General features: G+C 36.3%; 1 protein-coding gene across 6 annotated transcripts in view; it reads right to left on the bottom strand.

Annotated features, from left to right (window-relative positions):
• Positions 1-14,947, bottom strand: part of NME7 (NME/NM23 family member 7) — a 320,071-nt gene that overhangs the window by 131,900 nt on the left and 173,224 nt on the right. For all 6 annotated transcript variants that reach the window (XM_060133600.1, XM_060133643.1, XM_060133661.1 and 3 more), the window contains one exon: positions 12,594-12,695. In XM_060133600.1, the coding sequence (XP_059989583.1) occupies positions 12,594-12,695 (102 nt within the window). The remainder of the gene's footprint in view (positions 1-12,593; positions 12,696-14,947) is intronic.

Here is a 14,947-nt window from a genome sequence, read left to right as displayed (position 1 = left end):
TTGTCAGGGAAGAGACTGACATTGTCTTTGGACAGGGACTGAAGAGGAGGATGAAGGAGATGACCTTTTACTTCATTCTGTGGATGAGTTCTGGTGGTTTCCTCACATGTGGAGCCACATGCAGCCCCATCTCTTCCACAATGAGTCATCTTTAGTGGAGCAGATGATTCTCAACAAGGAATTTGCACTGGTGAGCACATTTTATTGCAGAATTTTTCAAACTATGAGTTGTGATATATTGTAAAATCAATTTATTGGATTTAATCTAATAGAAATATATAGAATGAAACAGAAGATACCAGAGTGCATCACAAGCATTAAGGGTACACATTGCTTTGTATTATTTCGTTTCAGGCACGTGTGTGTATTTGTATTGGGTCGTGATGTGCTGTAAAATGTATTTCAGAAAAATTGGTCGTTGACAGAGAGTTACCATCTCCTGATTTATGGAAGGGTTATTCTATGAAGAGGGAAAATAGTACTTTCTCCATTGTATTTCTAGTACATGATAATTGCCGTCTCAAAAAGTATTTGTTGCAAGGGTGAATAAATAGACGGATAAATTGAATCATTAGAACAATGGCTCTAGATCAGTGCTTCTCAAACTTTAGCATGTAACTTTTTCACCTAGAAGACTTTTTAAGACACAGATGCTAGGCCCACTCCTGGAGTTTCTGGTTTAGTAGATTGTCCAAGAGGCCTGAGAATTTGCATTTCCAACAAATTCTCAGAGGATACCCTTGCTGCTGGGACTGCACTTTGAGAACCACTGTTCTGGACTAGCAGTTGGCAAACTGTGGCCTATGGGCCAGATCTGGCCTGCTGCTTGCTTTTTATTGTTCCTGAACTAAGATAGTTTTGTTTGGGGTTCTCTTAAAATGAAAAACAAAAATATTCTGTGACATAAAAATTATATAAAATTCAAATTTCAATGTCCATAAATAAAGTGTTATTGGAACAGTAAAAAAAAAAAAAAAAAAAAAAAAGACGCAGACCTCCTAGAGAACGGACTTGAGGTTATGGGGAGGGGGAAGGGTGAGCTGTGACAGGGCGAGAGAGAGTCATGGACATATACACACTAACAAACATAGTAAGGTAGATAGCTAGTTGGAAGCAGCCGTATGGCATAGGGATATTGGCTTGGTGCTTTGTGACAGCCTGGAGGGGTGGGATAGGGAGGGGGGGAGGGAGGGAGACACAAGAGGGAAGAGATATGGGAACATATGTATATGTATAACTGATTCACTTTGTTATAAAGCAGAAACTAACACACCATTGTAAAGCAATTATACCCCAATAAAGATGTTAAAAAAAAAAAAAGAAGAAATGAAAGAGGAGACATTACAACTAATACCAAAGAAATAAAGGATCATCAGAGACTACTGTAAAATCATACACAACAAACCGGACAACCTAGAAGTACTGGATAAATTCCTAGAAACATGAAAGCTATGAAGAATGAATTATGAAGAAATAGAAAATCTGAATAGCAATAATGAGGAGGTTGAATCAGCAACCAAAACTCTCCCAATGAAGAAAATCCTAGGGCCAGATGGTTTCCCTGGTGAAATCTACCAAATATTTAAAGAAGCATTAACATCAATCCTTCTCAAATTCTTCCAAAAAATTGAAGAGGAATAGGAATGAATGCTTCCAAACTCATTCTATGAGGCCAGCATCACCCTGATACAAAAACCAGAAAGAGACACGATGATTAAAAAAAAATTATAGGCCAATATCACTGATTGACATAGATGCAAAAATACTCAACAAAATATTAGCAAACCAAATTTAACAATATATTAAAAAGGATCATACACCATGATCAAGCGAGATTTATCCCAAGGATGCAGTATGGTTCAGTATCTGCAAATCAATGTGATACAACAAACTAAAGAATAAAAATCATATAAACATCTCAGTAGATGCAGAAAAAGTTTCTGACAAAATTCAACATCTATTTATCATAAAAACTCTCAACAAAGTGGGTGTAGAGAATACATACCTCAACATAATAAATATCATAGATGACGAACCTACAACCAATATCATACTCAATGGTGAAAATCTGAAAGCATTTCCTCTATGATTGGGAACAAGATATGATGCCTACTCTCACCATTTTTACTCAACAGAGTACTGGAAATCCTAGCCACAGCAAAGGCAAGAAAAAGAAATAAAAGGAATCCAAATTAGAAAGGAAGAATTAAAACTGTCACTATTTGCAGATGACATGATACTATACATAGAAAATCCTGAACACCACCGAAAAACTAGTAAAATGAATTTAGTAAAGTTGCAGGATAAAAAAAAAATCAATATATAGAAATCTGTTGCATTTTTATACACCAATAGTGAACTACCAGAAAGAGAAAATAAGAAAATAATCCCATTTACAATCACATTAAAAGTAATACAATACCTAGGAATAAACCTAACCAAGGAGGTAAAAGATTCATACTCAAAAAACTATAAGACATTGATTTAAAAAAACCTGAAAATGACAAAAAAAAAATGGAAAGATATAACATGCTCATGGATTGAAGAATATTGTTTAAATGTCCATACTACCCAAAGCAATCTACAGATTCAATGTAATCCCTATCAAAATTTCGATAGCACTTTTCGCAGAAATAGAACAAACAATCTTAAAATTTTAGGGAACCACAGAAGACCCCGGGTAGTCAAAGTAACCTTAAGAACAACAAAGCTGGTGGCATCACACGTCCTGATTTCAAACTACAGTACAAAACTATAGTAATCAAAATAGTATGGTATTGGCATAAAAACAGACATACAGATCAATGGAACAGAATAGAGAACACAGAAATAAACCCATGCATATACGGTCAGTTAATTTACAACAAAGGAGCCAAGAATACACAACAGGAAGAAGATAGTATTTCTGCAATAAATAATATTGGGAAAACTGGACAGCCACATGCAAAAGAATGAAACTGGACACTATCCTATACCATACACAAAAATTAATGCAACAAGAATTAAAGACTTAATCCATAAAACTCCTAGAAGAAGACACAGGCAGTAAGCTCCTTGCTATCGATCTTGGCAATGATTTTTTGGATCTGACAGCTAAAGCAAAGGCAACAAAAGATAAACTAGTGGGACTACATTAAACTAAAAAGCTTTTGCACAGCAGGACTTCCCTGGCATCCAATGGTTAAGACTCTGTGCTTCCACTGCAGGGTTCTATCCCTGGTTGGGGAACTAAGATCGTGCATGCCATGTGGCCCAAAAAAAAAAAAAAAAAAAATCGTTTGCACAGCAAACAAAACCGTTAACAAAATGAAAAGGCAGCCTACTGAGCAGGTGATGTTTGCAAATGATACATCCAATAAGGGGGTAATATCCAAAATATATAAAGAACTCACACAACTCAACACCCAAAAAACAACTGAAATAAAACAAACTGAAATAAAATACAAAATAAAATGCAAAATTAATACACAGAAATCTGCATTCCTATACACTAACAATGAAAGATCAGAAAGAGAGATTAAGGAAACAATCCCATTTACCACTGCATCAAAAAGAATAAAATATCTAGGAATAAATCTACCTAAGGAGGCTAAGATACTGATGAAAGAAACAAAAGATGACACCAACAGATGGAGAGATATACCATGTTCTTGAACTGGAAGAATTAATATTGAGAAAATGACTATGCTACTCAAAGCAATCTACAAATTAAATGCAATCCCTATCAAATTACCAATGGCATTTTTCACAGAATTAGAACAAAAAACTGTACAATTTGTATGGAAACACAAAAGACCACAAATAGCCAAAGCAATCTTGAGAAAGAAAAATGGAGCTGGCGGGGAACTCCCAGAAATACAGATTGATGGAACAGGATAGAAAGCCCAGAGATAAACCCACGCATATATGGACACCTAATTTACAACAAAGGAGGCAAGAACATACAATGGAGAAAAGACAGCCTCTTCAATAGTGGTGCTGGGAAAACTAGACAGCTACATGTAAAAGAATGATATTAGAACACACCCTAACACCATACACAAAAATTAATTCAAAATGGATTAAAGACCTAAATGTAAGGCTGGATACTACAAAACGTTTAGAGGAAAACATATGGAAAATACTCTTTGACATAAATCACAGCAAGATCTTTTTCAATCCACCTCCTAGAGTATGAAAATAAAAACAAAAATAAACAAATGGGACCTAATGAAACTTAAAAGCTTTTGCACAGCAAAGGAAACCATAAACAGAACGAAAAGACAACCCTCAGAATGGGAGAAAATATTTGAAAACAAAGCAACCAACAAGGGATTAATCTTCAAAATACACAAGCAGCTCATGCAGCTCAATATCAAAAAAACCCAGCAACCCAATCAAAAAATGGGAAGATAGGGCTTCCCTGGTGGCACAGTGGTTGAGAGTCCGCCTGCCGATGCAGGGGACACGGGTTCATGCCCCGGTCTGGGAAGATCTCACATGCCACGGAGCAGCTGGGCCCGTAAGCCATGGCCGCTGAGCCTGCGCGTCTGGAGCCTGTGCTCCACAATGGGAGAGGCCACAGCAGTGAGAGGCCCGCGTACCGCAAAAAAAAAAAAAAAAAAAAGGAAGATATATAAACAGACATTTCTCTAAAGAAGACATACAGATGGTTAAAAAGCACTTGAAAAGATGCTCAACATCACTAATTATTAGAGAAATGCAAATCGAAACTCCAGTGAGGTATCACCTCACACCAGTCAGAATGGCCATCATCAAAAAATCTAGAAACAATAAATGCTAGAGAGGATGTGGAGAAAAGGGAACCCTCCTACACTGTTGGTGGGAATGCAAACTGGTACAGCCACTATGGAGAACAGTATGGAGGTTCCCTAGAAAACTGAAAATAGAGCTACCATATGACCCAGCAATCTCACTCCTGGGCATATATCCAGAGAAAACCATATTCGAAAAGATACATGCACCCCAATGTTCACTGCAGCACTATTCACAATAGCCAGGTCATGGAAGCAACCTAAATGTTCATCAACGGAGGAATGGAATATTACTCAGCCATAAAAATAGAACAAAATAATGCCATTTGCAGCAACACGGATGGACACTCATACGGAGAGAGATTCTCATAGTGAAGTAAGTCAGAAAGAGAAAGACAAATACCATATGATATCTCTTTTATGTGGAATCTAAAAAAAGGCTACAAATGAACTTATCTACAAAACCAAAACAGAGTTACAGATGTAGAAAATAAACTTATCGTTACCAGGGGGTAATGGGGGGAGGGATAAATTGGAAGATCAGGATTGACAGATACACACTACTATATATAAAATAGATAACTACAGTAAGTCCCCTACATACAAGCGAGTTCAGTTCCAAGAGTGCATTCGTAAGTCCAATTTGTTCGTGAGTCCAACAAAGTTAGCCTAGGTACCCAACTAACACAATTGGCTGTACAGTACCGTACTGTAATAGGTTTATAATACTTTTCACACAATAATACAACAAACACACACACAAAATAAACAAAACATTTTAAATCTTACAGTACAGTACCTTGCAAAGCACAGTAGTACAGTACAACAGCTGGCATACAGGGGTTGGCATTACTGACTGGAGGAGGGAGAAGGGGTGGGAGATGGTAGAGCTGAAGGATTGTCAGCAATAAGAGATGGCGGGCAAGCTGCAATTTCACTCATGCCTGACGTTGATGGCTCAGGTTCTGGTTCCTTGCTGGATTCAATTCTATCTACCCTCTTGAAAAAAAAATCCAGTTTTTTTCATGCCTGGGTAGTAGCTAATTTTTTCTCATCATAGATGACATGGCAGCACTGGATTGCATTCTGAATGGCTGCTGTAACCTTTGTGTACCATTCTACATTCGGGTCCTGTGCCTCCTCAAATAAAGAAAATCCCCTTGCCATGTCCTGCACCGTGAATCTCTTCAGTTCTTCAGTTACTTCTTACTTCTATCTCTCTCCGTCCTTTCTCTGGGCCTCTAATTCCATCACTATCGCTTGGCACTTCTTAGCAGTACCAGCTACATCACCGCTGCTTTTACACTTGCTTCCAGACATCCTGGGCTTGAAATAAAGATACTGTACTACTGTACTCTGTACAGTATTGTACAGTAAAGTACGCAAAAGCACAACCACTTGTAGAGGATGCACGCATGTGACAACGTACGCCAGATACGCGAACTAACTTACATGATTGGACATGCGAACGCAGTTCTAATCTCTGAAAGTTCGCAACTTGAAGGTTTGTATGTAGGGGACTTGCTATAATAAGGACCTACTGTATAGTACAGGGAACTCTAATTCAGTACTCTGTAATGGGCCATATGGGAAAAGAATCGAAAAAAAGAGTGGATATAGGTATTTGTATAATAGATTCACTTTGCTGTACAACTAAAACTAACACATTGTGAATCAATTATACTCCCATAAAAAGTAAAAAAAAAAATGGCAGAGAATCTGAATACATGCTTTTCTGTAGAAGGCATACAGATGGACAACAGATACATGAAAAGATGCTCAACAACTGCATAATGGAATATTACTCAATCATAAAAAGAAGAAATCTTGCCATTTCTAACAACATGGATAAATCTAGTGTGTACTACACTAGTGAAATAAGTCAGACAGAGAAAGAGAAATACCACATGATCTCACTCATATGTGGACTCTTAACAAACAAATGGAACAAACAAAACAAAACAGAAACAGATTAATAGATACACAGAGCAAACTGGTGGTTGCCAGAAAGGGTGGGTGTTGAGTGAAATAGGTGAAGAGGATTAAGAGGTACAAACCTCCATTTATATAATAAATAAATCATGATGAGTATAAGGAATATATATATATAAACATAAGGAATATGGTCAAAAATATAATTATTTTGCATGGGGACAGATGGTTACTAGATTTATTATGGTGATAATTTCACAATGTATGCAAATGTCAAATCACTACGTAGTACTCTGAAACTAACATAATGGGTAAGTCAACTATATTTCAGTATTTTAAAAAAGCATTGAATATGGCTGTGGAAGAAAACTGAGAAGATAATTGACGGGAGCTGAGCTCTGAGGCCAGGTGTTGGGTGAATCTTCCACATGGATGTTATGGTAAGAAATGGGATGAAGAGCAGGACTATGATCATGGTTTCCAAGTCTTCAGTGAATAAAGGAATGTGACCAGAAAGTCAATAGAAGACAGAAGCAACAACTTCCAAGCATTTCTCTTCCAAGTTTCAACAACTTTCTGCACATTCATGAAGAAAGAACGGCTCTTCAAAATATCATACTTCTACTTTGATCCTGAAATCAGTGAAGGCCGCTAGATAGCAGGTAAAGTATCCCTCTAGAAAATCAAATGAATGAAAAACTTCATTAAATTTGAAGAGCCGCTTTTACTTTTTGTGTATGAAAATGACTCAATTCAATTTGGCAATGGGGTAAAGGATTCAAAGCACGAAAGCAGATGAGGGTAGATATTCACTTGACAAAATAATTCAGATTCCCTTAAATAAGATCCTTTGCGTAAAATATTTTACGAACACATTTTTCATGTGTTCACATTTTTCATAAAATACGGCATACCTATGTTAGGTTATTTTGGCTTGTCATACTCACCAGGCCAAGAAAAAATATATTCTGCATGATTTTTCCAAACAATTTACCACTTCTTTGGTGACTCTTTCAGGTTCCTAATGGCTCAGCAGGAAAACTGCCAAGCTACTCAACAGTGAAATTCTTCAGCAGGTGCAATTAAAATCTCTTCCAGAGGCAAATCTGGAACCGATTTTCTGCCTAAGTGAATGTATTTTCTGCAGGTGATTGTGTGGTGAGTGAATACTTCTGTAATTGTAAAGGAATCTGTTGTGACAATTTTACCATTCTATATAGTAGCGTCCAACATTTTTCAAGCACCCTTATGAGTAGAATATGTACATACATCAAAATATGTATCTATTTTAATAGATTATTTACATGTACTCTTATTAGTCCACACATTAACTATATCAAACTTTAGTTTTTCTTATTTTTCATATGGTAAATAAATATAAATGGAAAGTCTAATAATCCCCACCCCCACACACACACAATGTATTGTATTGTGCACCTCCCCCTCTTTGGAGACCACTTCTGGACAGACTGGAAGAAATTCCATTCATACATATGACTGTTTCCTTCCAGCTATGAGACCACATAGAGGCAGAATCTCTGCCAATAGCAGATATCAATGATGAAAGTGATGTCAATATACAACATATACAGTTGACCCTTGGACAACAAGGGTTTGAACTGCTCGGTCCACTAATATGCAGATATTTTTCAACAGTAAATACTACACTACTACACAACTTGCGGTTGGTTGAATCTGTGGATTCAGAACATGGATATGGAGGAACCACAGATATGGGAAGATGACTATAAGTTACACATGGATTTCTGACTGCTCAGAGGCTTGGTGCCCCTCCACTCATTGTTCAAGGGTCAACTGTATGGTTACAAAGTGATCTAATGATCACTGTTAGGCCGAATCTTCTTTTGAATCAACTTAAAAAGTAGTTCTACATCTTAGAAAAGTATAAAGAAAAAAAGGACCCACTTTGTAGATTAAATACATTCAAACAATAAATTAGTACCAGTTGTTAAGTAGGTGTAAAAATACAGCCAGTGTATTCATTAATTCATCAAATATTAATTGTATGGCCATTATGTACCTGGCTTTCTTCCAAGTGCTAATTATATTGACGTGTATTGTAACCGAGGCTCTCACTTTATATGTGGGAATTACTAAGCAGTGAAGAAATAAATTTCTAAATTATTTTTATATAACACATGAACAGATTGGCACACCTGGCAGTTAAAAATGAGATTGCTGTTTAATTATCAATTCTGCCTCCTAGAGCTAAACCATTAAGTTCCTCAAAGATAAGGACTGTATTTGTTTATTAATATAAACCTGGTAGCACCTAGCATAGTGGCTGGCATGTAGTAAACATTCAATATCTACTTACTGGAAAGGTGGGAGAAAAGGGAGAAAGAGAGAGGAAGAAGGATAAAATGAACTAAAGTCTGAGACCAAATTGTAAGAGCCATTTTATTGTCCCTAAAGCTTGACTGTAACTACTAATGGTGTTTCTTCTGACTTGAAAATACCCATCAATACCCATCAGAAGCATATGGTTGTGCACAGGGAACTAAACTCAATATTTTGTAATAACCTATAAGGGAAAAGAATCTGAAAAAGAAAAGATATTTATATATGTGTATAACTGAATCACTCTGCTGTACACCTAAAACTAAGACAACATTGTAAATCAACTATACTTCAATAAAATTAAGAAAAAAATAAAAACACCCCCAAATTAAACTAAATTTTAAAAAAGCATATGGTCCCCCTTGAAATCCTGTACCTATACTTAGGAACAGTACATAATTCAGGACCCTGAGACTAAAGAGGAGAAATCAGTCCTGAATCAGCCCCAACTGCTCATTTAGAAGTTCATTTACTTTCAGGTTTTATGATAAAATAAAATGTATTTTTCTAATTATAAACATAATATACTTTGAAGAAAATTTGTAAAATACAGGAAAGTAGAATTGAACATTATTATAATCCTACCACCCAGACAGCCACTGTTAACGTTTTATATGTTAAACTAGTACCAAATTTTAAAATCCCTGTGATACAACTTTGTAGTGATATAATGCAATAAGGGGCTCATAAATAACTAAAATGAAAAAAATATAGTGGAGTAATTCCAACTATGCTTAATGACGCAAGACTTAGGACCCTGAAAGAGATTATGAGTTCCTTAAGGAAAGATACCTTGTTCTAGTCATCTTTGTTATAGCCCAGCCATGGGACCAAGCAGTGAGTCTTGTACATATTATACTATTCATTCCATAAATGTTCACTGAATAAATATCTAGAAAGAAAGGGAATCAGCAAATTTTTTTATTGTCAGGACTCTTCCTTCTATGATTACTCACCTGCTCACTTTCCAACTCTTCCCCCAATGACCTTATTTCTATCATTCATTGCCCTGTACTTTAGCTACAGTAATAACAGTTTGCTGCAGCCCAAAAGTGATGCTGTTTTATGCATTCATAACTTTACTCCTATCATTCCCCACCTTCTTCACTTAGCTAACATCTACTCATTCCTCATAATTTAGCTCAGATGTCACGTTCTTCAAGAAGACTCCCCTGACCTCATCATCCATCCCCAGACTAAGCTAAATGCTATGATTCTGGGCTCCCATAGTACCCAATACAAACATCCAACAATGCAGTTGCCACAAAACACGGAAACTAACCACTTATGTATTTGTGTCCGCTCATAGAATGTAAGCTCTTTAAAGCTTCTTTCTTTATAGTCACAAATACCAGCACAGGTTCAATGAATATTTACTGAATGAATGAAAGAATGAACAAACTCATCTCATTCTTTTTTTTTGTCTTAGTTTCTCTCTAATTTACCTCTGGTCAGCTGGTCACCCATAATTTTAATTATCTTAAAAAACAAATGAACAAAACCTCCTCTTGGTCATAAAACACAAATCAAAAATTAAAAACGGCAAACACTGAGTTCTGCTTATTCATCTAGCCAAAAAGTATTCCTTCTTAATATCTTACAATTAATATTTAATAAATAATTAATATCACCACCACTTTCTCCTAATGTCCTCTAAAGCAGAATCACATTTTAATAATCACTCTTTCACAATCACACATATTACTTACTTCTATTCTTCTTTCTCCCTGAAAAGAGATAAAGTAGGTCCTGCCAACTCTTTCTCTAGTAACGTCATCAGGTCTGCTCCTTTCCTTTTCTATAGCCCCTGCCTTTAATCTCTTCCAATTTAGTTTGCTCTAGTTTCATCAAAGGAATAATTTAGTATATCCAAAATTAAACTACATACAAGGAATTTCTATTTTCTACTATACAGTATTTTAATTATACAGAATCCATAATTTTGAGCCTGGCTTTTAAAGCTATGCATCCCATACTCATCTCTACCAGTATTCCCTACCTTGTTTCCTTTCAGAAAACATATTTCCTTGTGTTTCTAGGTATGCATTTCCCATTGAAGCCAAGCAAATATTCCTGCTGTATACCATAGTAAATCTTCAAATTCTTTCATTGTTATCTTTGTACATAGAGTTTTACAGCTTTCCCTATTCTCTTCATGCCTTGATTCATCTTTAAAATCCCTGTTTACATCTCTCTTCCTCTTACAAAGATTCTTTAATTACCCTCAGGTCATACTAATTGCTCCCTTAATAAACAACCCTTCACCATTTGTATTTTACCTGAACTAACAATATTTTAGACCTTACTAGTATGTTGCTCTGTAAGTGTTTGGAAAGATCTTTATGTATGTGCTTTTTTTTGGTAAATTTATTTTATTTATTTACTTTTGGCTGCACTGGGTCTTCGTTGCTGTGCGCAGCCTTTCTCTAGTGGCGAGCAGGGGCTACTCTTCGTTGTGGTGTGCGGGCTTCTCATTGTGGTGGCTTCTCTTGTTGCAGAGCACAGGCTGTAGGCACGCAGGCTTCAGTAGTTTTGGCACATGGGCTCAGTAGTTGTGGCACATGGGCTCTAGAGCGCAGGCTCAGTAGTTGGTGCACACGGGCTTAGCTGCTTCACAGCATGTGGGATCTTCCTGGGCCAGGGCTCAAACCTGTGTCCCCTGCATTGGCAGGCAGATTCTTAAACACTGCACCACCAGGGAAGTCCTGTATGCACTTTTTGATTGTTGAGAACAGGTGTATTTTTTTTTCCTACAGGGCTTAATCTAGCAGCACTCTCATACAAGCTGGCTTCTTAGTAGGTGCTGCTAATTTTTTATCTTACATTTAAGGGAACTCAATAAATTGTCTGAATTAAATTAAATTGAACTGGCTGTTCTTCATCAATAAACTTTACAAGTGATAGTGAAATAAAGGGTAAATTTAAATTATAGTTAGTGTTTAAAATTGGTAATACTTCCTATAATCCTACCCAGCTTATAACATTTGCATGGAGCTTTTGCATATGTATTCAAATGTTACTTCTGCTTTTCAGTCCCAGCCCCGTCTCCATTCCCCTTACCACCAAATGTCCATGTGAAGAAAACCTGAAGCAAACTGAAAGGCATACTAGAGAATATCACTTTTCACATAAGTCCCACTGCTCATATTTATTTACATATCTGGAATGAAGCCACCGTATCAATATTCTTCACATTGAGAGCTTTATTTATGGCCTCCCTATGTCAAAGGATAATTAATACTTTAGACAATTTCTATCACAGAGCTTAACAAATTTACTTACCTACACAACTTAGCAACAAGAAACAATAAAAGAAAATGCCACAGTGTTTCTGCCCATTCTATATTGTCACGAGGCTAATAAAAATTCACTTTTGTGGCAATCCTGTATAAGAAATAAAGGACGTAAAATGCGATTTTGAATAAAAATTTGTATCTATTACATTCATTTTGTATTATTTCTTTTAAAGAACTAAAACCATCAAAAACCTGTTAAGATATTTAGTTAATGGATAAAACAAACTTTATGTTTTAAACAATAACTTACAGGATCAGCAGGTCCACAGAATTCTCGAAATGTCACGGTAGGATTAGTCTGTTGAATCTCCATTGCTACACAAGGGCCAGAATACATTTCTGTCACCATTTCCTATAATATGTAATATAAAATAATATTAACAAACAAGTAGAATTTAATAATCTTTTACTCCTCCTCTTTTAATTGTACCACTATTCTACTGAACTCAAAATGTTAGAGTTATGTTTGACATCTTCTCTACCTGTACCCTCTATGGCAAGCAGTTCCCACATTTTGTCCATTTTTCCTGCAAAAATGTATTTTAGATATGTCCCCTTTTCTCCATTCCTACCACTACCGCTTTTAGTTTAATACTTTACCACTTGACATGTTCACTATTTGAAATTAGCTTCTAGTACATCTTCCTTTTAAAAGGCTCTCTCCCCTTGAACACAGTACTGTCAAACGAACACTTCTAAGGATATAAATTCTAAAGTGTTTACCACAAAGAAACTTATAAAAATCATAATGAGTTCCAGCAATAAGGAAAAACAGGCACCAGATTTATTCTCTCACATTAAACATGTAGAAACTAAAAATATATATATATAAAACAACAGTTTTCAGACACTGGATGACAAACAGCACAGTACTATGATCCCCTAGAGGAGGAAAACAAAAGCTATATAACAGCCCCATCTTACTGCCTGAAGGCTTCCAGACAGTGGGATAGGTAGAGCAAACACAAAAGGGCCCAACATTTTCACTGAGTAGAAGAGACAAAGACTGGAGTTTAGGGAGACCAATGAGGCTAGAATTTGCAGGACAGAATACTACAGGAGGTGGGAGAGCTACAGGAGAGTAAGCTACAGGGATTTGCAGAGAAGTTCACTTGAGTCTTTGACTAAGAGTCTGTGTATGTATAAAGCATACTACCCAAGGCTGAAAAAAGAACTACCAGAAAGCAGAAAATGAAACAATTCACAAAGATAGCACAAGGCTGAGAAGAGTTTGTGCTTCTAACAGCCAGAGTGGAAAGCCCTCATATGATACACAGGGCATCAGGTAGAGTCCTCAGAATGGTACTGCATCATAGTAATTGGCCTAAACTTGCTTAGATATGGAATGCTCTATACCTATCCTATAAAAGCTTAAAAGCAAGTCTCAGAAGGGTCCAATTGATCCCAAGTAACTTGACTGAGTGCCAGAACAAAGTCAAACATTCTTCAAAGGAATACAAAAATACCACGTAACACTGTAAGTTTCACAACATCAGCATATAGTAAAAGCTACCAAGCATGCAAAGAAGTAAGAAAATATGAACCATCACCAGAAGGAAATAAATAGAAACGATGGACGTAATTACAGAAGAATTTTAAAACAGCCACTATAAATAGATTCTATATGCTCAAAATATAGAAGGAAACATGGACATAATGCACAGAAAACAGAAGATATTAAAAAGATCCCAATAGAACTTCTAGAGATGAAAATTACCTCTGAACTTAAAAATACACTTTATGGGATAAACAGGATAAGATTTTGTAGAAGATCAATGAATTTGAAGGCATGCAATAGAAACTATTAAAAAGCAAGCATGGAGAGAAAGAGAAATAAAGAAAAATTTAAAAACTAAAAAGAAAAGACTTGTGGGACAATGACAAGCTGTGTAATTGGAGCCCCAAAAGAAGAAAGGGTGATGAACAGAAATATATTTCAAGAATTAATTGCTAAAAAGAGTTCAAATTTGATGAAACCCACAAACTCACATATCCAACAAAATCAAAGGAGAATAAATGGAAAGAAAAATAAAGTAGGGCACATCATAATCAAATTGGTTATAAAACAACAACAACAAATAAAACAACCCAGTGATAAACAGTAAAAACAAAAACCTCAGAAACATCCAAAAAAAGAAACATAACAGTAGAACAAAGATAAGGATAAAAACAACAACCTATCTAGAATCCTATACCCGGTTGAGAAAACATTTGGAAAATATTTTCCAAAATGAATGAAAAATAAAGACTTTTTCAGAGTATAGGTCTTTAACGTCCTTGGTTAAGTTTATCCCTAGGTATTTTATTCTTTTTGATGCAACTTTATTTTTTATTATTTTTTTTTATGTTGGGGGTAGGAGTTTATTAATTAATTAATTTATTTTTGCTGTGTTGGGTCTTCGTTTCTGTGCGAGGGCTTTCTCTAGTTGTGGCAAGTGGGGGCCACTCTTCATCGTGGTGCGCGGGCCTCTCACTATCGCGGCCTCTCTTTTTGCGGAGCACAGGCTCCAGACGCACAGGCTCACTAGTTGTGGCTCATGGGCCTAATTGCCCCGCGGCATGTGGTCCCTCCAGACCAGGGCTCGAACCCGTGTCCCCTGCATT

Source organism: Lagenorhynchus albirostris, chromosome 2 (assembly GCF_949774975.1).
Source record: "Lagenorhynchus albirostris chromosome 2, mLagAlb1.1, whole genome shotgun sequence".
Taxonomy (NCBI): Eukaryota; Metazoa; Chordata; class Mammalia; order Artiodactyla; family Delphinidae; genus Lagenorhynchus; species Lagenorhynchus albirostris.
Note: the sequence above shows the minus strand (reverse complement) of the source record. Positions and strands in the feature narration are given on the sequence as shown.